Consider the following 24,829-nt stretch of genomic DNA (forward strand, 5'->3'; position numbering starts at 1 on the left):
GTAAGTCAGAAGGAGAAAAACAAATACCATATGCTAACACATATATATGGAACCTAAGAAAAAAAAATGTCATGAAGAGATTAGTGGTAGGACGGGAATAAAACACAGACCTACTAGAGCATGGACTTGAGGATATGGGGAGGGGGAAGGGTAAGATGTGACAAAGTGAGAGAGTGGCAGGGACATATATACACTACCAAACATAAAACAGATAGCTAGTGGGAAGCAGCCGCATAGCACAGGGAGATCAGCTCTGTGCTTTGTGACCACCTAGAGGGGTGGGATAGGGAGGGTGGGAGGGAGGGAGACGCAAGAGGGAAGAGATATGGGAACATATGTATAACTGATTCACTTTGTTGTAAAGCAGAAACCAACACACCATTGTAAAACAGTTATACTCCAATAAAGACGTTAAAAAATAATAATAATAACAAAAAAAAACCCCAATCCAAAAATGGGCAGAAGACCTAAATAGATATCTCTCCAAAGAAGATATACAGATTGCCAACAAACACATGAAAGAATGCTCAACATCATTAATCATTAGAGAAATGCAAGTCAAAACTACAATGAGATATCATCTTACACCAGTCAGAATGGCCATCATCAAAAAATCTAGAAACAATAAATGCTGGAGAGGGTGTAGAGAAAAAGGAACACTCTTGCACTGCTGGTGGGAATGTAGATTGATATAGCCACTATGGAGAACAGTATGGAGGTCCCTTAAAAAACTACAAATAGAACTACCATATGACCCAGCAATCCACTACTGGGCATATACCCTGAGAAAACCATAATTCAAAAAGAGTCATGGGACTCCCCTGGTGGCGCACTGGTTGAGTCCGCCTGCCAATGCAGGGGACACGGGTTCGAGCCCTGGTCTGGGAAGATCCCATATGCCGTGGAGCAGCTGGGCCCGTGCGCCACAACTACTGAGCCTGTGTGCCACAACTACTGAAGCCAATGCGCCTAGAGCACGTGCTCCACAGCAGGAGAGGCCACCGCAATGAGAGGCCCACGCACCACAACGAGGAGCTGCCCCCGCTCGCTGCAACTAGAGAAAGCCCGTGTGCAGCAACAAACACCTAATGCAGCCAAAAATAAATAAATAAATATATTTATATTTTTTTAAAAGTTGAGACTCCTATCTTGGACTTTGTGATAAATCTCCTGACGTTGCATTATTTTATAGATAACTGCTAAATAAAAATCTAGAAATACAAACCCAATAGCGAGAATAAAGGAATGACAGAAATGATTATCATTTAAATTTAACACCATATAAAAGAGGGTAAATTAATATAGTATCACAATGCAAATGAGACACAAAATTATATATAGTCCCTTTAAATAACTTTTTCTAACCTCAATACTACATAGAGGGCTTCCCTGGTGGCGCAGTGGTTGAGAGCCCGCCTGCCGATGCAGGGGACACGGGTTTGTGCCCCGGTCCGGGAAGATCCCACACGCCGCGGAGCGGCTGGGCCCGTGAGCCATGGCCACTGGGCCTGTGTGTCCGGAGCCTGTGCTCCTCAACGGGAGAGGCCACAGCAGTGAGAGGCCCGCATACCACAAAAGAAAAAAAAAAAAAAATACTACATAGAATGTTTCCTCAATCTACTTTCCAATACCTTCAATTCCCCAGTGTCTCTAAAGAGAAAAATTCATTTTAAGAAGACAAAAACTACGTGGGTTTAGTTTGTTTACCTGAGAATGGAAAGAATGAACAAGTGCAGAATATTTCCCTTATGAAAGTAGCACATATATCTGCATGATCAGCCTAGAGTACTCCCTTTATAACAGAGTCCAAAGAAGTTAATGTCTCTGGACAATGAGATAAAGAAAAAGTTATTAACTATAAATATTTGTCATTTTAGCATACTTTGACAGAATTCAGGTTTTCTCCTGTAACAGCGAAAAGTATATGAGAATTACTAGCAACATGATCCAGCATGGAGGGATGAATAAAGATCATAACTTTCAACATATCTCAGAATATCTTTGTTACAAACCAGATGGTGAAACTTTAAAAACAAATTAAGGATAAGTAGTCCAACTTTGAGAATAAAATTAAAAGACCCAATATTAAAGCAAGTAACACAGGGTGAGGAAATCAGCTTAACTTCCATGTAATTTCATTTTTCTTACATTCTTAAATATTTTGAGGAGGTACTGTTTAAGACACATAAAATTAGAGATAATAACCTAATAAAGAACTAAACATTTGTCTTCAGTTAAATATTAGAGAATTATATTAACTATATTAAATATAATATATTAAATATAATCCAAAATTTAGTGACATATTATAAAACTAATACCCAGGTGCCAATACCCTAGTAAAGATTTTGAGATGCTGAAGGAAGCACATGAATTCAGAACAGTTAGAGGTGAAAGATATACACTTCTATGTCACTAAAGACAATGAAATTTTTAATTACAGATCTGTAGTTTTAATAAACAACTTCGTATTCATCTCTCCTGAAAATATGTGATGCAAAATTTTAAAAGACTATCCAGCCTCAGATGGAACACTCCCTCAAGAAATAGTTGTTGAATTAGCTAATTATTTACTGACACAAGAACTACAACTTTAACTTACAACTCTCCAAACCTATCAAAGGTTAAACCCATAGAGAATGAGCTGGTGAGTAGAAGCTGAGGTAACAGAAAAGAAAGGATCAATAAAGATAATTGGAAAGATAACCACTATCCTTAGGTCAGTCATTTTATGACTGCCAAACTGTGCACAGGCATACATATACATGCTTATAAACACACACACACACACACACACACACACACACACACAGAGTAAATATGTTTCGTTGTTTTACTAGTCCCAATCTAAAGACATGACATAAATAGAAAGAAAAAGCTGTGTTGCCCAGACTAATTATGAACTAAGGATTCACTGAATGATGGATGGATGGATGAATAGACAATAGAGACAAATATAAAAATACATTGTTTGGGGGAGGGAGCATGACACAGATAAGAGCTTTAACTCTAAACCAATATCTGTGATTCACAATGCTAAGGTGATTTGAGGACATTATAAGAGATCCATCATAAAGTAAATGTGAGCTAAACAAACAAACAAAAGTTTCATTGAAACACAAAGTAATCATAATATATATTATAAAAAACAAAAAAGATTTATATAGTAGGCAGGTTATATTAGTTTTATACTGTTCAGTTTAAAATATCTTTTCTTAAAAAGTTTTATGTGGCTAAATGTAGAGATTAATGCATCTTACCTTCCACAGAAGGTGCCTGGTCCTGAGCTGAGTACAGCATATCCTTAAAAGCCTATTAGAAGGAAAGAAAAGACATACATGGAATCATGATTAATCTTTACAGTAAAAGCATTTTGAGCTAAACAATTACTTCTCTTTCAATATCCAGACAATGACTACATACGGTTCCCTAAATTGAGAATTTACTGAAATACTTTAATAAGCTAAAACCCAAATACTATACTTTCCTATCAACCCAGTATTGTCCCATCTTTAAGATGAGGGCTAATGTATATACTTTAAAAATTAAGGGGGGCTTCCCTGGTGGCGCAGTGGTTGAGAATCCGCCTGCCGATGCAGGGGTCACGGGTTCGTGCCCCGGACCGGGAAGATCCCACATGCCGCAGAGCGGCTGGGCCCGTGAGCCATGGCCGCTGAGCCTGCACGTCCGGAGCCTGTGCTCCACAACGGGAGAGGCCACAACAGTGAGAGGCCCGTGTACAACAACGAAAAAAAAAATTAAGGGGCATTCGGAAAGGAATGAAAAATCACCTGAGAGATCATAAAATCTCTTGACTAAAAAAAAAAAAATAGTGATAGAAACTGAGAACAGTCCTAGAGGAATACAATGGAACACTGCATAAGAAGATATAAAACGCTGGATACAAATTTTTTTAAATTGTGGTATCATATACCTGAACATAAAATTCACTATCTTTACCAGTTTTAAGTGTACAGTTCATAGTGTTAAGTAAAGTTACACTGTTGTGTAGACAATCTCCAGAATTCTTCTATTTTTTTTTTTTTTTTTCGGTACGCAGGCCTCTCGCTGTTGTGGCCTCTCCCGTTGTGGAGCACAGGCTCTGGACGCGCAGGCTCAGCGGCCATGGCTCACGGGCCCAGCCACTCTGCGGTATGTGGGATCCTCCCGGACCGGGGCACAAACCCGTGTGCCCTGCGTCGGCAGGCAGACTCCCAACCACTGCGCCACCAGGGAGGGAAGCCCTCCAGAATTCTTTTCACCTTGGATTCAAATACTTCCCAGTGGAGGTCTGGAAAGTCCTCCATTAAAAGAGTTCAGGACTATAAAGATAGTAGAGGTTTTATTGTTTATTCCAAACCAGTAAGTTAACTAACAATCATATTTAGGTAATTTAGATGGTTGCAGTTTGGTCTCCTGATGAGTGGTTTTGGGACAGGAATGAAAAGTATTTCTTCATACCTACCAAAATGGTAGAATCAATTAAGTGGATAAGCTCCAGAGAAGAAGAGCTGGTCATAAGCTTAGGTGACTTTACCTATCCCATAGCTTCAAATACCATCTAACCAACCATTGGTGATTCCCAAATTGGCCTCCAGTATTCCTCAGCCTCAGTACAACTGACATTTGGGGCCAGATAATTCTTTGTTATGGGGGGCTGTTCTGTGCTTATTAGGATTTTTGGCACTATCCCTGGTATCTAGAGATTCACTAGATACCAGCAGCAACCAACCAAAAATGTCTCCAGACACTACCAAATGCCCCTAGAGGACAAAAATCACCCCTCTCCAGAACCACCGGCCTAGAGTCATTCAAGCATATAAAACCAAAAAAGAAATAAACCTCCAAGGTAACCCACTCTGTATTCAAGTCTAGTAAATTATATTCTTCCCAAATGAATTTAGCATTTACTTTAAATTAGTGACCAACCTGTCAGTTCCATGACTAACCCTAACCAGAGTCTGATAATATACAAAAGCCCTAAGTGAATAAGACAAAGATCTAGAACTTCTTTTAAGAAAAAAATGTATATATGCTCACTATTTTCTTTACTATTTCAGATGTCTCAGGAACCACTAATGTCCAGTCTAAAAAAAAAAGTTAGCTCAGATCTTATCAAACATCAGAAAGTCTTTATTTCAGTTCACAGACTGGAATTTTATATTAAAGTCCTATACAAGTGCAGAGTAGGGGGCTTCCCTGGTGGCGCAGTGGTTAAGAATCTGCCTGCCAATGCAGGGGTCACAGGTTCAATCCCTGGTCCAGAAAGATCCCACATGCCACAGAGCAACTGGGCCCATGTGCCACAACTACTGAGCCTGTGCTCTGAGAAGCCCGTACACCACAACGAAGAGTAGCCCCCGCTCTCCAGAACTAGAGCAAGCCCGTGGGCAGCAATGAAGAACCAACGCAGCCAATACATACATACATACATTTTTAAAAAAAAACAAGTGCCGAATAGGAGTTATGTTATGGTTCTTCCACAGAATATTTTAAGAGGGTAAATGAATAGATTGCTTAGAGCAGAGTAAATCTCTAGAAATAGAAAAATATAAGAAGAAAGGAACAAAAAAATCCAGCCAGAGAATACTCAAGGAAATAATGCTATCATGGAAGCAGGTAATATCAGAGACTCAAATATCTGAATGAAGTTTTTCTACTTCTTAAGTATGATAGGCATGTGTACCAAAATCAAATGAAGTTATCAGTAACCAAATAAACCACCAATGACTAGCAGCGTAGCTTGTATGCAGTAGGAGCTCAATAAATAGTTCTTGAATTCAAAAGGGTTTCTCAGCACACTGAAAAAAGCACACTAAGTAGAATCTCTGGAACATAATGAAAATGAATTAAACTTGCGAAAGGAAAGTTTACCAAATTAAGGTTTAAAAAGATGATTTAAATTTTATAAAGAGAAAAATTATGATAGTCTTCATTTTGATTATAAAACTAAATCACAATTTCATTTAAGTCAAGATAACTCTCGGTAAAATCAGGGACAACTCTTTTTTTGCTTCTTACTACTTCAGTTTTCCTCTGAATAAGAGACCCTCTATGTTTTTGACAGTAATAGACTCTAGAGAGCTCTATAAGAACTCTATAGGATACCATTCCCTGTCTGTGACTACAGAATAGTCCCCAACTGGGAACCAGCGGGGGAAAATCCTACAAAGTATTGTCTATATTAATACCTATAGATTGTTTGTCTGTAATGAGTCATCTGGGTTGGGAGCAGTACCTCCAAATGCACAAAACAACAAATTCAAAGTTTCCTCAATTCATGCTGTTTTACTTCAAGAAAATCCAATACTCTACATAAAACTCTAAATTTGTATAATAAATAATATCAATATGTATTCATGTGCATTACAAAAGATTTCTTTGATCACTGCCAAGGACCCAGGGTTCAATCCCTGGTCAGGGAACTAAGATCCCACAAGCCGCATGGCACGGCCAAAAAAAGCAAAAAACAAACAAAAAAAGATTCAAAGCAATTCTTACAGCAGCATCTCTACTGTAATCTCTGAGTTACAAAAATTAAGTTATTTTTGTTATAATGTTATTGAAATATATATAAACTAGGACAAAACTCTTAGTGTTTATAACAACGCATATGACAGTAGAATCTTACAAATTAAATCCAAATACAACCATAAAACCAGTATTATTCAATCAACAACATTAACATGACAGAAAACAAGGTGTTTGCTGAAACAAAATCTCAATTGGTAACACGAATACAATGCCAATTTACCTGTTCTGAGTTAGGAATGCCCAGATAACTCTGCGTCAGATGGGATCTACTGTAAGGCAGTACAATCAGTGGCTAGAAGCCATGGAGTCAGACAACCTGTATGAAAACCAACTCTACCACTTATTAGCTGTGTAACCTTAGGAAAATTAACTTCTCTATACTTTAGTACCTTCATCTGTAAAACAGGAATAGTAATTATACATACCTCACAGGTCTACTGTATGAATTAAAAACTTAAAACACAAATCTTTATATTAATTATGATTCATTATTATACATGAAGAGTACTTTGAACAGTGCCTAGAACACAGAAGATGCTCAAAGAATGTTAGCTAATAGAATGTGAACTACCACAAAACTTATGTCATGCAGTGGGCTGTAGCATCATTTGGTGGTCAACTAGACATGAATACATCATTTATGCATTAGATATGCCTCAGTTCTTAACTAACTCTTCACAAAGTAGTACAATACTATCTGGAGCCAACATGACCAAACAATCATAAATAGAGGCACTGCAATCTCCTGGCATTACCAGTTTAAAAGACGGTCAACTAGATGATTTAGAATACGTTATTATATTTTCTGATGATAGCTGACGTGAGCACACACAGTTTTTAATCCTTATAAGAAACCTATAGATTCCCAAGAAAATATAGGCAGTCCCAATCTATGTAAGCATTAAATAACAGACTCCTAATTTTATTACTTAAACTTTCTACAACATATCTAGTGTATAAAATAGGGTATAGTTCAAACTCAACATGTATGTTCAATAATACCGCCAGTAAAAATTTCTTATGTTGTTAATTTTTAATAACCCACAGTAGATCATCTCTAATCTCCTTTCCAAACACATGGGTTTCACAGACCATTTCACAGAACAAGGATCAGAAGCTAGAAAGATTCCTACTTCCTATCAACTCACTATTAGCCACACATATAACATACTATAAATATTACCATCTCCATCAACAAAATATCTAATCTATGTTGTTCTCATCTGCTTCAATACTCATTCAAAGTCAGCATATTGCAATCTAATTATTGGATTAATGAACAATAATATAAACACAGGCATTTGAATAGGAAGGACAAGGAATATTGATTATAAACCTTTAAAGGAATCATAATCCCTGTTAACAGTGTTTAATAATTCGATAAAATTTACATCAGACTTTTTTTATTCTGAAGGTTTTCTCAAATGGCACTATTATAATTTTGATATATACTTAAAAATATGTACACTATGCCTGATCTACATACCCCAGAAATAATGTGAATAATGTGCAAGTGAGTTATATCTGACCTGGTTTCTTTGTCTCATCATCTAGAAATCAGTCATGTTTTCCTGATACTAAAGTGCTAAGAACAGTTCTGTAAAACAAATTATAAACCTCAAAAGAGGGCACTGAGCATTCTCACGTGTCCTGTACAAAGAATGACCATCGAATTAATCTTCATTTCTATCCCCAAATAAACTAACCTAGCTCTGTTTTTGATGACAGAAATGATCTGTAAAGAGAAACTCGTATACAAATTTTTTAAATCTAGTATGTTAAAATTTAAAATTAATGTATTCTCGTACATACTTAACAATCCAAAGGCTGTAGTATATTAGAATCATTATGCATGACTCAAAATTTTCATGGAATTTAAATGTACCCCATCAGCAAAGGCAATTCAATATACAGAAGTTGTTACAACATTAAATTATTATTGAATTTGTTAAAAGTATAAAATGTATATAATTTATAATAGGAAGAACTAATTTGGAATACATCCCATTATATTCACATTTATAAATTTCCTCACTAACATACTCTGATATCCACTGATGTGGCTTTTACTATTTCTATGAGGATATCTCCCAAATCTGTATCCTCAGCCACACGTCTGGTAACACATACTCAAAATGTCCAAAATTCATTTTCTTTCCAAAGCCTACTCTTCTCATGTCTTTACTTCTGTTAATGTCACTGCCAGTATCCACATCACACAGATTCACAAACTCAGCTATTGTCTCACTCATTCAACAAATATTTGTGTATCTGCTATGTGCCAGGCCTGTTCTAGGCACCTGGGATACATCACATGGAAAAATAAAAAATCCCTGTCCTAGCTGAATTAACATTCTTATATTCTCCTCCTTTCCACTCCTAAGTTTAGTGATCTGATTCGTCAATGCCACCAACACAACCTCTTTTACATTCATTTCTCCTATCCATTCACCTGAACTACCAACCTTTAGGTTTTCATCTCTCTAACACATCTCACAAACAACTGCCATATCAATCTTTCCAAAGCACTGGTCTGACTCTCCTCTTAAAAACTTACAAGGATTTCCCAACGGCCACAAAATAAAGCCCATATTCCTCTGCTGGCCTATAAGGCACCCAGAATGATCCAATCTATGTTTCTAGGCTTATCTTCCAAACTGAAGAAAGCCAATTTCATTTTCACAACCTGACCCTCAAGTCAAAATGAATTACCTATTACTCATTTTAGAGACTTCAATATTTCTTCCATCTTTGCTTTTTGTTTACAACTATTACCTCTACCTGGAATCCCCTATCCCTACTCCCATCTTTTCATTCTAATTTCCAAATCTTAACCATCCTTCAAGGTCCAGATCAAATTTAACCTCTTTCATGTTTTGTCCTGATTCCTCCAGCTGGAAGTCTTTACTCATTCCTCTGAAATCCTGTAGTACTCTATTTGAAACCATTTATAGCACTTAATATTTCCACCTTATGTTTTAATTACTTATCTGTGTCACTTGTTCCCCATTTGACTGTAAAGTCAGGGCTTTAGCCACCTTGCTTGTACTTGTATAAGAAAGGCTCATCATAAATATTTCTAAATTACTTAATATCATCATTAAAGAAGATATTAAGTCTTAGTCATTAAATGAACATTACTGGATGTCTACTCTGTGCACTGTGCCAGGCTCTAAAGAAATAATGGTGGATCCGGCTTCCCTGGTGGCGCAGTGGTTGGGAATCTGCCTGCCAATGCAGGGGACACGGGTTCGAGCCCTGGTCTGGGAAGATCCCACATGCTGCGGAGCAACTAAGCCCATGAGCCACAACTACTGAGTCGGCACATCTGGAGCCTATGCTCCTCAACGGGAGAGGCAGCGACAGTCAGAGGTCCGCGCACGGCGATGAAGAGTGGCCCCCACTCGCAGCAACTGGAGAAAGCCCTCGCACAGAAACGAAGACCCAACACAGCCAAAAATAAATAAATAAAAATTTTTAAAAGAAATAATGGTGGATCAAGCACGGAAAAGACAGTCATATAAATAGATACATTTTAATATAATATGTTAAATACTTTAAAAAATGATCAAAGCATATTGAAGGCCTAACTAACATAGTAGCAATTTAAAAAAAGGAGGTGATATATAGGAAAGAGGGGGGATACCAAGAAGCAAAATAGGAAGATTAGACAAACAACTAAACACGAACTAAGGGAATTAAAGATCTCTAAGATTTTGAGCCTAGGTACAGAGAAGGATGCTTAGTGATACTATTAACCGAGCTGTAAAACCACCAAAGAAAAAACTTGGGCAAAGAAAAGACAGGAGTTTGGGTTAACAAACCACTTCAAGTATCCACAGGACAACTGAGATGGTCAGCAGACAGATGAAAACAGAGATCTACAATTTGGAAGATAGGTCAGAGCTAGTGGTTAAGAGTTGGAAATTATCTGTATAAGGTGATTTGAAACTGCCTATGCCCTGAGTAAATGAAATTTTTCAGAAAGTAAGTGGAACAAGGACAGAATCTTTTGGAATACAAAGCAACAGAGAAGACAATAAGGAAAACACCAGATGTATAGAGTGCCACAGGAATTAAAGGGGCATTTCAAGAAGGAAGATATATTAAAAATTATCAAAAGCTGCTTAGAGAAGACATATCTGCATCTCCATGTTTTCTTCAGCATTATTCACAATAGCCAAGACATGGAAACAACCTAAGTGTCTGTCAACAGATGAACGGGTAAAGAAGATGTGAGATATACACACACACACACACACACACACACACACAGGAATATTATTCATCCGTGAGAAAGAAGGAAATCCAGCCATTTGCAATAACTTGCATAAACCTTGAAGGCATTATGCTAAGTGAAGTCAGAGAAAGACAAATACTATATGATATCTCTAAAATGTGAAATTGAAAAATGCCAAACTCAAAGAAACAAAGAGTAGAATGATGGTTACCCAGGGCTGGGGGGTGGGGAAAATGGGAAGATACTGGTAAAAGGGTACAAACTTCCAGTTATAAGATTAACAATTTCTGAGCATCTAATGTACAGCATGGTGATTATAGCTAATAATACTGTATTATATACTTGAAAATTGCAACAATAGATCTTAAATGTTTTCACCAAAAAAATGAAATGGTAATTATGTGATGGAATGGAGGCGTTAGCTAGTGCTATAGTGGTAATCATCTGCAACCTATAAATGTATATCAACACACTGCACACCTTAAATTTACACCATATGTCAATTATATCTCAGTAAAACTGGAAGAAAAATTTTAAAGAAAACTGAGAACATCTGCATTAAATAAAACAGCTATCAGGAAGGGTTCAGTATACTAACAATTATTCTGTTTCTTCAGCTGGAAGGTGAATACAGATGCCTATTTACCTACCTATCCATCTGTCTGTCTATCTACCTAATTGGAATGCTGCAACTGAATTATAAAGAAAGAAAAATAGCTAACATTAGAATGCCTAGACTCTGACTTTAGAGCCTATAACAAACTATTCATATGTAAGATTAATAAAATATATCCTTAAGTTAAAGGAAATAAAAATTAAAAGCTGCTTAGAGATCGAGAAGGAAGAGACTAAGAAGAGATATAATTAGGTCTGAGGATCAGGACCTCACTGGTGACCTTCAAAAAAATGGTTTCAGTAGAGTAATGGGGCAGAAACTAGATTAGATTGCTTTGAGTACACGAGAGCTGAGGATATGATGACCACAGATACTGATTGATAATAAAAGTAATTATGGTTACCTTTACTGAATGCCTACTATCAGACATTGGTTTGAGTATTTTAAACACACTTTTTTTTTTTTTCAGTACGTAGGCCTCTCCCGTTGCGAAGTACAGGCTCCGGACGCGCAGGCTCAGCGGCCATGGCTCACGGGTCTAGCCGCTCCGCAGCATGTGGGATCTTCCCGGACCGGGGCACGAACCCGTGTCCCCTGCATCAGCAGGCAGACTCTCAACCACTGCGCCACCAGGGAAGCTCTAAACACACTACTTTAACAGAGGCTCACAACTCTTTAATGTAAATATGATTTTCATTTTACCACTGAAGATCTGAAATTCAGAAATGTTATTAAAGTATTATCTTGCCCAAGTATTGTTCATTCTGTAATCCACGCTTCTTTGAGAAAAAGACACATAGCCCACTATTTGGAGTGAAATCTTATTTTCTAAGATTAACCTCTAATTTTGGCCTCTTGATTTTCTGATACTCTTCCTTTCATTTCCAAAACTTTTCTAAACCATTAGATTTTTATAGCAGGTGTGGTAACTAGCCTCTGAAATAACCCCCAATGATTCTTAACTCCTGGTAGTAATGCTCTTCTGCAATCCCCTCCCATACTAAATAGGACTGACCTCTATAACCAATAGAATATTGCATAAATGACAGAGTACCACTTCCAAGGCTAGGTCATAAAAGGCACTGTGGTTTTCATCTTATTTTCTCTTGGATTCCCCACTCTGGGGAAAGCCAGCCATGAAAAAACTGAAGGAGCCCTATGGAGAGGTCCAAGTGTTAAGGAACTGAGGCCTCCTGAAAAAAGCCAGCACAAATTTGTCAACCATTCGAGTGTGCCATTCTAGAATCGGATCCAGCCCCAGGCAAGCCTTGAGATGACTGCAGCCTTGACTGGCATCTTGACGACAACCTCACAAAATATCCTTAGCCAGAATCACCCAGTTAAGCTGCTTCCAAACTCTTTACACACAGCAAGAGTGTAAAACAATAAATGTTTCTTATTGTTTCAGTAGTTTTAGGTAGTTTGTTATAGAGCAATAGATAATTAATACATGAGGCTAGATTTGAAAAACATTTTTATATCATAGAATGTAATGTTATTAGATCATAACCAACATCTTTGGCTTGTCTTGATCAAAGTACCTAAACTTTTTATTCCTATAAAGATACAAAAACTATGGAAAGGAAAACTATGACAATTTCAAATAAGTGATTTATTTAGCAATAAATAAGCAAAACTGCATTCCCATAAGTCACAGCCACCAATACTATAATTTAACTGATACCCTTGAATGCCCTTGAGAAGTCATATAGCTGCACTTCTGAGCTGGGACTGAATAAATCTGACAGATTAAATCATCATCCTCCTTGTCTAAGGATCCTATTCTGACAATAAAATAAAGCTGATAACAAATGCTCTTTTATAACTAATTAAATCTGTATGGCTCATTCTTACACTTACTGTGGTAACAACTGTAAATTCTCTGAGGGCAGAGAGCAGTCTCACTTCAATTCTTATGGGCCACAGCATCTAGCACAGTACAAGTTCAAAATACATTTGTCAACTGCACAGACTTTGTAACACAAAGCCTAAATATCTAAAATCAGCACATCAGTTAATTTTTTAAGTGTTAACTACGTTATTTTTATTGAATTATTTTATAGCATTTCCAGTTTCATGAAATATCAAAATGCAAAGTCATTTTTTATTTTTCCTAATTTTCATTATCTTTTATTTCTACACAAGATTCAAACCTCTTTCATTTACTAGCCACAAGAAAAGTTCTTAGTGTGTTTGGCTTCCAGCCCTCTTTAATATATAAGGTTTATACAGGTTGGTAAAACATGTCGAATTTTGACCAAATATAATAGTATGGCAACATAAAATTCTCACTCCGTTCTTAGTTTGCCCATTTATCTGAAAGAAAACAAAAAAAAGGAACCCAAAGTTTCTGCAATACACCTATACACTTATAAAAATGGTTTCTAATCCATCAGTCTCAGACTACTTCATAGCTCCAATTTCAATACTGTAAAACCTTATAAACTAGGTATTCTCTGTAGGCTAAATAATGTTTCCCACAAATACATTACCACTTGTCAAAATACATGAAGGTATTTGTACTTAATAAAATACTACCATATTTCATCGAGTCTAAGATACCATCAATTGTTACAACACACCATTAATTTATGTATCACTGCACCATTATTTTATATACCATTAAGAAAGAAAAACATTACCGATTAACTATGTGACATCTGTAAAATGAATCTCAATTTCAAAGGTGAAATTGAGGTTTCACCTCAATTCTCAAGGCTTGCCTGGGGCTGGATCCGATTCTAGAATGGCACACTCGAATGGCTGACAAATTTGTGCTGGCTTTTTTCAGGAGGCCTCAGTTCCTTAACACTTGGACCTCTCCATAGGGCTCCTTCAGTTTTTTCATGGCTGGCTTTCCCCAGAGTGGGGAATCCAAGAGAGAATAAGATGAAAACCACAGGAATGTGGAACAAGGAATGTGCATCTTAGAATCTATAAAATGCAGTAATTCATTTGGTCAAAATGTAGTTTCTCAAGCAATGGATTCTAAAAGTCCAGCTACCATCATTTGGTTTCCAAGAAACTTCATGACGTTGAAAGAGTTTTGTTATACTAAAAGATTGAGTACCAACACCCTAAAATAAACGTCTGCTGAATAAATGAATAAAAGTTACTCCTATGGCTTATTTTTAATGAAGACAGAAATTAACAGCTATACTTTATAGAAAAGTATCTTCTACAGATCAGGCCCTTGCTGGCACCTTCATATATTATTATAGCTAATTCTCATAATAATCTTGAAAGGTAAATATTATCCCCATTTTGCATGCAAGAAAACTGAGGTTCAGAGAAATAAAATAACTGTTTAAAAGTCCACAGCCAATAAATGAGGGAAATGCAATTAAAGCAAAAAATTTAGATAAAATTAAAGCTACTTTCTCTACTGCCTTCAAGATGAATGGATCCCATATATCCTTCAAAGAATCTTACTTTATCCTACTCATTCCTAAAGGTTCTATCCTATTTTCCTCACTCTGTTAACAGACAAATTTCTCAAATGAAAAGTACACATATGTTGTCTCAATGACTTTAACCTCTTAAAACCTGGAATAAAGTTAGCAGAAGACAATTTATGTTCAGAATTCACTAATGAGCAACTTTTGTCAAATCCAAAGGCCTATCCTTAATCCTCATTCTCATGAACCTGTCTACAAAGTATGTCACTGCTGATAGTCCATTTACCCTTAAGACCCTTAACTCCTATGACAAGGTTTTTTCCAAGATTTCCTCTATGTCTCTATTTTTCTGCATTACGTACTTTCCCTCAGTGAATTAATTCCTTAATTACTATCTCAATTATAATAAATCTTATCTTTGATACAATTTTTCAAATTCCAGCTAGTACTTATCTCTACATACAGACATTTTGTGTATGAAATCAGCATACTTAAGATCTAATTTCATGAATTTACCACCCCCATAAGTAGCTATCCTCTACCAATTTCCCTAGGTTTAAACCATTGTATCAATATTAAATTCTTCCCTCCTTCAACCCCTATATCTGGCTATTCATCCAACTTCTGTTATTTAAAGTATAAATATCGGGCTTCCCTGGTGGCGCAGTGGTTGAGAGTCCGCCTGCCGATGCAGGGGACACGGGTTCGTGCCCCGGTCCGGGAAGATCCCACATGCCGTGGAGCGGCTAGGCCCGTGAGCCATGGCCACTGAGACTGCGCGTCCAGAGCCTGTGCTCCGCAACAGGAGAGGCCACAACAATGAGAGGCCCACATACCGCAAAATAAATAAATAAATAATAAATAATGTATAAATATCGAAGCACCTACATAAATCACTGTGCTAAGCAATAAAAAGCGATACGTGAAAACATGTTTAATAGGGACTTCTCTGGTGGTCCAGTGGTTAAGACTCCATACTCCCAATGCAGGGGGGCACAGGTTTGATCCCTGGTCAGGGAACTAAGATACCACATGCCACACGGCATGGCCAAAAAAAAACAAAACAAGTTTAATGGTATTACTTTACCTTTACCAATAATATCTTTATTTAATTTCAAATACTAATGAGAAAAAAAAAGATCTAACTACTAAAATATTGTGTATGCTTGTAATTACACAACTTGGAAGGGAGGTGTTACATTTTTTTTGAATTTTATTTTATTTATTTTTTTATACAGCAGGTTCTTATTAGTTATCCATTTTATACATATTAGTGTATATAGGTCAATCCCAAGAAGGGACATATTACTTTAATAGGATACTTTGTGTTTAACAGGGCAGGTTCACAAAATATGCATTAAATTATTATTATCAATTACTGATATCATTGTTAAAATTTTTTAAACATAAAGTTGGTTAAACAATGGTTTAGGGCTTCCCTGGTGGCACAGTGGTTAAGAATCCACCTGCCAATGCAGGGGACACGGGTTCGAGCCCTGGTCCGGGAAGATCCCACATGCTGCGGAGCAACTAAGCCTGTGCCCCACAACTACTGAGCCTGCACTCTAGAGCCTGCGAGCCACAGCTACTGAGCCTGCGTGCTACAACTACTGAAGCCCACACGCCTAGAGCCCGTGCTCCACAACAAGAGAAGCCACCGCAATGAGAAGCCCGCGCACCACAATGAAGAGTAGCCCCCGCTCGCCACAACTAGAGAAAGCCCGTGCACAGCAACAAAGACCCAGTGCAGCCAAAAATAAATAAATAAATAAATAAATTTATTAAAAACAAACAAACAAAAAAACAATGGTTTAATAAATGTTCCTTACATAAAACCTATCACATTAAATAACATTGTCTCTAAAATGGAAGTAAGAAAGGTCAAGGAGGAATTTCAAAATTCTGCATTTGATAGTAATTACTTCCGCTAAAACATTTTCTTCTCTAATACATTATGCTTACAAATCAATTCAGAAATTCTAATAAGGCTCTACAACAAAAGTGCAAAAGAAAAAGGAAAAAGTTACCAATTTTCTTCCCAGTTTTTCATCTCTACGGAAACCAAAGAAACTTTCAAAAATGTATACATTAACCTTTTTTACTTTCATCAATAACCATTAACAAGTAGTAACATAAACTTTCTGTTCTATGAAATACTAGCCTTTTTTAAAAAGGTAAAATTCTTTCAACTTCCATTTGTCCAGTAATTGAATAAACAATCTAAGTTGTCTTTTCCTAGTTACAGTTTCACTGACCCCTTCCCCCCAACTGTGTCAAGAGTAAATAAATCAAGTAAGATGCTGCTCAACTGTTAGTTTCAAACCCCTAGGGGCAGCTATGTAATAATGGCTAATACTTATATAATACTTACTATGTGTAGTAACTATTACATCTCCTGTCCTGTTTTCCAATGATTGACTCATTTCATTTCACATGATCCTCCAAAGTAAAAATTATCATTATCCCCAGTTTAAGGATAAGAGAATTGTGGCACAGAAAGGCTAAATGACTTGCCCAAGCTTACAGGGTTATTACAATTTCAATTTCAGTGGTCTCTCAATCAATCCATTTTCTAATTTCTGAATCTATCAGGAACTGAATTTTTGAAAGTCCATGATACTAAGCAAACAAATCTTAGAAAAAAGATTTTGCAATCCTCTTTAGCAAATAACTAATAGCAGCATAATATGAAATTACTCATATTTCAAACAAGCTTATTCTACTCAAAAAGAAAGGCTTAATCAAAAAATGTTTGAACTCTGTGACGAGAGGTAGTGACTCTTATCAACAGTTTTGTTACCTGCTATTATACAAATACTGGAAAGACAGGAGAAAGAATATCATCTCAATTTTGTCATCCATGATCACATTTGAGCGTATTACATAAAACTAAGTAAAAGACATAACTCTGCATTCACTGAATAAACAAAACTAAAAGAATAAGACCAACTTCTCTAAATTGATACCGAAGTAATTCATTTCCAGAGCTTTAGCCACACTCTGTAGGGGATAAACATAAACTTTTCTTATTTTCTCCATTCACTGCCTTCAATCATGCTCTTCTGAATCTCTCTTTCTTATCACTTAATGACATCTCAGGCAGATCCCATAGCCTTTCAATTACATTTTGTTCTGTTGTTGCTTTTAAAATTTCTAAATATGCCAGACACTGCCAGATGCTGGATACTAGCAGGTGTCTATGACTCTGCCTGACACACAGTAGGCTTTCAATAAATCTAAGATGATCAATCAATCAAATCTAAGATGCCACTAACAGTAATATACACCATTATTTTATGTGCTCCTAAGAATGAAAAAAAAGTCTGCCAATTAATCTATGACAATTAATTATGAGACATATCCTGATTTCAGACATTAAAGTGTGGGAAAATTGATTAAATAAGGTATTAATTCAAGCTCTTACTATTTTTGGCTATACTATTTGGTTTTCCTGTCTTTGGTCTTGGTCTCTCCAACACATCCTCTAGGATCTAAACTACACTCTCACTTTGCAGTGATCCTTCTCCCCAGCCTCTTCTTTAAAATCCTTAATGGTTCACAACAAGAAACATTTAAACACCTCAGCATGGTATTTGAGGCCCCTCACCCCTTGATCCCTCCCAGTCCACCTTTCCAAATCACACTATCACCTCTCCAACATACCCACTAAACCAGATTTCACTAATATGCTTGGATACTTCCACCCATCTATGCCTTTGTTCAATATTACCCTATCTGCCTAGAATGACGCCAGTGCCCTGTTCCCTCTTCACCACGTCATCAAACCCTACTCAATCTCTAAGTACCCAGTTCAAACACTACCTCTTGAAAGCTTTTAAGATAAATACCTTTGATCTCCAGAGCAAAATCAATTGGCCATTCCTCTGCAACATAATCACAATATACTATGATTAGGAGACCACAGGGACTTAACCTATTTTTACCTCACCAGCCCCTTGCATGATACTGACAATGTAACACCATGTTAAGAATCCAGGTTCTGGGGCTTCCGTAGTGGCACAGTGGTTAAGAACCTGCCTGCCAATGCAGGGGACAAAGGCTCGAGCCCTTGTCTGAAGATCCCACATGCTGCGGAGCAACTAAGCCCGTGCACCGCAACGACTGAGCCTGCACTCTAGAACCCGCGGGCCACAACTACGGAAGCCCACACACCTAGAGCTCGTGCTCCACAACAAGAGAAGCCGCCGCAATGAGAACCCCGCGCACCTCAACGAAGAGTAGCCCCTGCTCGCTGAAACTAGAGAAAGCCCACACGCAGCAACGAAGAACCAACGCAGCCAAAACTAAATAAGTAAATAAACTTACAAAAAAAAAAGAATCCAGGTTCTGAAATAAGACAAACCTTTGTATGAATTCTGGTTTTAACCATTCACTAGATATGTGACCTTGGGCAGTCGACTCAATCTAAGACTCAGCGACTTCTTAAAACAGGGATAACAAAACCTACCTTAGAGGGTAAGGATTAAATGTAAAATGCCTGGCACAATGGAAACACTCAATAAACATTAGCTGTTACTATCATCATCATTGTTTTATTATTTTTTTAAAAAAGCAAGGGGACATTCATGAATACTTAACGAATTGGTTTAATACATATTATAATCTCCTCTAGTCAAATGTGCCCTGACTTTGGCTTGGCAGCACGTTATAGGAGATGGGGTGGGGTGGGGGAGGTGCTCTTCATGTACATGTAACCTGTGTTAACATTCAAACAGATATGCTACAGAGAAATGCCCAAATGATTTTTCAACTTTCCTGAGTCTTGCTCTCATCTCTACCTAACTCCTCAAGCCTTACCATAATTCCTCAGTCCTGTCTCCTCACCTACAATAGGTTTCTACCTAGATGGGGCAATGGCTAATTTTCTGTAGTTGAGTAAACAACATTTTTAAGGTCTGAGTCTCTTAACTTACTTAGTCTTTTAATTGACACACACATGAATTATTTGAGGTCGTTAATGTGAACTAATGGATTAGGTTCAGATAAATGTTATTAACACTGAGTATTTAAGTAATCATTAACAAGAACATTTAAATTCATATGGGCTCTTACAAAGAAAATTTATTCTTAAAATTAAAAGTAAAGAAATGTTTATATGGCAGTGATAAGCCTCAGCAAGGTATAGCAGTGAGCAGGAGGTCAATACTTTTATTCCAGGCTCTCCTATCAGCTAGCTGTGAGACTGACCACATATCTTGGCCTTTCTGTCCTCGATTTATTCATCTGTGAAACAGAGGGCTTGAGAAGGTCTTTTTCAACTCTAAAACTAATTCCAGTATTAAAAATTAAATTTCCATACAGAAGTGAAAAGAACTAAAACTAGATAGTCTCTGAAAACTCAAAGGATTCACTTAAGCTATTCAGACATACTTAGGAATGCACATGTGAATTTCACCTCAATTTTTAAAAAAGAAAAGAATATGAAGGCACAGTCTATAACTGAAATGAATGCAAGTTACAAGTAACCAAGGAGAACTAATTTATTTCAAAACCATATAACTGTTCCCACCTGAATTTCTTACTGTATATAAAAAAAGACAATTTATTAATAAAAATATCACAGATAACAAGAGTAATATCTAAAATCAACAAAGCCATTTTCCAAGAATATCTGAACGGGACAAGCCCAGAGGGACAAAATTTGAGGCTTGGTTTCCCTCACAAAGATACTGTTAACCTAGCATTAACTAAATAATTTTAATAGCAAATATAGGCATTGTCTAAGCACTTTTCATATTTTAGCTCATATAATCCTCACAAAAGTCCTGTAACTAGAGTGAAGTAAGTCAGAAAGAGAAAAACAAATACCGTATGCTAACACATATATATGGAATCTAAAAAAAATGGTTCTGAAGAACGTAGGGGCAGGACAGGAATAAAGACGCAGAAGCAGAGAATGGACTTGAGGACATGGGGAGCGGGAAGGGTAAGCTGGGACAAAGTGAGAGAGTGGCATGGACATATGCACTCTACCAAATGTAAAATAGATAGCTAGTGGGAAGCAGCCACATAGCACAGGGAGATCAGCTGGGTGCTCTGTGACCACCTAGAGGTGTGGGATAGGGAGGGTGGGAGGGAGGCTCAAAAGGGAGGAGATATGGGGATATATGTATACGTATAGCTGATTCACTTTGTTATACAGCAGAAACTAACACAACATTGTAAAACAATTATACTCCAATAAAGATGTTAAAAAAAAAAAGTCCTGTAACTACTATTATTGTCTCGATTAAACAAATGAGGAAACTGAAGTACAGAGAGGTAGAATGATTTGCCTGAGGTCACTCAGCTAGTAAACTGTCCAGATGGTATATGAACCTAGGCAGTCTGGCTTCAGAGTTTGTTCTCTGTATGTGTTATTGACATATAAGCATATGATGCAAAATAGTTAAACAATAAAATGAATCAGGGTGATTGTGTTCACTCAGCCACTAACAAAGCCTTGTGTCCTTGAATCACAACCTTTCTGGACCTCACTTCCCACTCACGTAAAAAAGGGAATTGGATTTAATTAATATCTGAAATTCCTTACAGGTCTAACGTTCCATGATCTATGGAATGATCTAAAAGCCAAAAGCCACGACTGTGGCATACCAACAGCTATATCCACTGTTCTTTATCTTCCTCTTCTTACACTTATCATTATATCTCATTATTTTTTTCTTATGGCTCATCTTTATAAGGTCCTCTATTTAACAGCTGCCTACCTCATAATAGTTACACTGATAATCTTGAAGAAAAAATAAATTAACACAGGTGAACTCTGACCTCCAGACCATACTCTACTACCTCCAAACCATGCAGACTGAGACCTGGGACTAAAAATAGACCAGCCATTACTTCAGCAGGTGCTGGAGAACAGGTCAGACTATGCCTAAATGTACTCATGTATAAATGGATGGATTTATTTTTCATAAAGCAGTATGATGTAGGAATTAAAAGCAGGGGCTCTTTCAGTCTCATCTCTGCTAACCACAATTAGCAGTTTCAACATAATCAGTTACTTAATGGCGCTAAGACTCGGGTTCCCTATCTACAAACAGAACTAACATAACAACCTACCTACACAGCTTGCTACAAAGAGAAAATGCTTTTAAAGTAATGTCACAGTGACTGACAAAGCAAGCACTCAAAAAATAACAGCTGTTGTTCCTGCTACTGTTACTGGCACTGTTACTGCCACCACTGTTATTTACAATTTGCATATAAAAGCAAGAGTTCCAAAGTGTGACAAATTTGATTTCAAATTCTGGCTCTACTACTTACTAGATGTGTGGCATGAACAAATTGACTAGTCTCTCTAAGCCTGGGTTTCCTCATCAGTAAAATGGAGATAATAAATCATCTATCTCACAAAACTGCTGTGAAGATTAAATGAAGTAACATACTGATGACACCTGGTTCCTAACTGGGCAATAAATGTTAATCCCTTTCTCCTTAATGACAAAATGACCACATTTCCACTAATTCAATTCAAAGAAGAGAGAATGGAAGTGGGAATCCCAGGAAAGACAACTTTCTTTTCTCTATCATCCTGTGCAGGGGGGATACACCAGAGAATCCTCACTCATGGGATTTCCTTTACACTCTTATGTGCTTCCTAAGACTAGAGAGCTTTTTCTCAGGCCATCTCCAAACGTTCTGAAAGGAGTCCTGTGCTCTAAGGCAGCAACTCTCAGAAACCCTTTCAGGGGACCCAAAAGGTCAAAACTATTTTCATAATACTACTGCAACTTCATGTGCTTTTTTCACTCTCATTCTTTCATGAGTACACAGTGGAGTTTTCCAGAGGCTAAACGAAATGTGATGTCATGTGTGTGCTTGTATACTCTTATGTTTCAGACATTTCTTAGTTTTAATTTCTAATACAGCATATTATCAATAGACATTGAAATCGTCAATAATTTTTAAGAGTTTCAAATGGTCCCAAGACCAAAAAGTTAAAGGACTTCTCTTAGGTATAGAAAAAGCTCACAAAGCACTTGGATTACTGTGAATTACAACTTTACCAATTTAGCTTAAATAAGTAATTCACACAATAATCTAAAAGCTTCTCATTTTCTTGTATGATTACATTTTACCCTTCAATCTTCAAAAAAATCACTTGTTCACTAATTATTTATGACTGTTCAGTGACAGAACTGGGTCTAAGGAATTACATCTCCTTATTCATGGTCTACAGTCTTTCCAAATACTGCAGGTCATCTTCAATAAGGAATGACTGTTTTCTTAATCAACAGACTGTCCCTCCTGTTACAGAGAATATGAAAATTGTAAGTTATGCTTACAGCAGGTTAATTAAACTTTCCTCTGACCTATAATAAATAAACAACTTTTTAAGGATTTTCTGATCAGTCCGCATAGATACCACACCTGCCTAGTGATGGGAAGAAACAGGTAACCAAATTTTTTCCTATAAACAAATTAAATTTAAATGCGTATAACATAAAAAGTTTGAAAAGCCAGGGAGAAGTCATCCATATTATGAATCCATATTATTTACACAAGTGATCCAAATTTAACCATGTTCCAAGTCCTCAATCTACAATCTTCCCCTTCTACACCATTTTAAATTTTGAAAGCACTATGCTGACTAAAATATAAAACCAAACACACACGCGCGCGCACACACACAGGAATACTGTTTTTTGGGACTTCCCTGGTGGCGCAGTGGATAAGAATCTGCCTGCCAATGCAAGGGACACAGGTTCGATCCCTAGACCAGGAAGATCCCACATGCCTCGGAACAAGTAAGCCCATGCACCACAACTACTGAGTCTGCACTCTAGAGCCCGCAAGCCACAACTACTGAGCCCGTGTGCCACAACTACTGAAGCCCGCACACCTAGAGTCCACGCTCCACAACGAGAAGCCACTGCAGTGAGAAGCCCGCGCACTGCAATGAAAAGTAGCCCCCACCCACCGCAACTAGAGAAATCACATGCAGCAACGAAGACCCAATGCAGCCAAAAATAAATAAATAAATAAATTTATAAAAAATAAAATATTGCTTTTTGTTTTCTATTTTTAAGATAACAAAAGAGCTAGAATTTAATGACAAATCTATCAGCCTATAGGACATAATAGAGCCCCTATAAATATTTGTTGAATGAATGAATTTTTTAAGGCATTTGTTCATGAGCATCGTCTACTTGGCTTCTTTTAAAGATTTTTTTTTTAATGTGGACCATTTTTTTTAAAGTCTTTATTGAATTTGTTACAATACTGCTTCTGTTTTATGTCTTGGTTTTTTGGCCGCGAGGCATGTGGGACCTTAGCTCCCTGACCAGGGATCGAACCCACACCCCCTGCACTGGAAGGTGAAGTCTCAACCACTGGACCGCAAGGGAAGGCCCTACTTGGCTTCTTTTAGCATTTCCTAGGTAAGGGGAAGACCTGAAAAGGAAAATACAACTGGGCAAGAATCCTAGTGAATTCTGACAATCTCTCAATCCCAAAGGCCAATTAAATACCAAGCAACCCACAAACCACCTGCAGTTAAGCTATACAACTTGAGCAAAATCTTACAAACTTTTTTTATGTCATATTAATATTAAAAAAAAAAGTTTACTATGCACCTCCAATATATGTACCTTTGTTTATAAATTATCTCCTTCTACAACTTGTGTACATTATAAAACACAGAATTTTTTAAGTGGAAGTTTTAAAAGATGAGACAATAATAAAATAAATAATTTAAACTTTCATTTGTGAATAATGTGAAAATATTTTTAATCTCTCTTAAGAAATTATCAATAACAATACTTTTTTTTTTTTTTTTTTTGCTGTACGCAGGCCTCTCACTGTTGTGGCCTCTCCCGTTGAGAGGTACAGGCTCCAGACGCGCAGGTTCAGCGGCCATGGCTCACGGGCCTAGTTGTTCTGCGGCATGTGGGATCTTCCCAGACCGGGGCACAAACCCATGAACCCGTGTCCCCTGCATTGGCAGGTGGACTCTCAACCACTGCACCACCAGGGAAGCCCAATAACAATACTTTTAAAGAACAACCTAATAGAAAA

At 37.2% G+C, this 24,829-nt stretch overlaps 1 protein-coding gene across 1 annotated transcript in view; it reads right to left on the bottom strand.

Annotated features, from left to right (window-relative positions):
- The window catches only part of XPR1 (xenotropic and polytropic retrovirus receptor 1), a 205,073-nt gene that overhangs the window by 174,475 nt on the left and 5,769 nt on the right, over positions 1-24,829 (bottom strand). Inside the window, exon 2 of the mRNA XM_067030754.1 lies at positions 3,261-3,312. Within this exon, the coding sequence (XP_066886855.1) occupies positions 3,261-3,312 (52 nt within the window). The remainder of the gene's footprint in view (positions 1-3,260; positions 3,313-24,829) is intronic.

This window comes from Kogia breviceps, chromosome 1 (genome assembly GCF_026419965.1).
Source record: "Kogia breviceps isolate mKogBre1 chromosome 1, mKogBre1 haplotype 1, whole genome shotgun sequence".
Lineage (NCBI taxonomy): Eukaryota > Metazoa > Chordata > Mammalia > Artiodactyla > Physeteridae > Kogia > Kogia breviceps.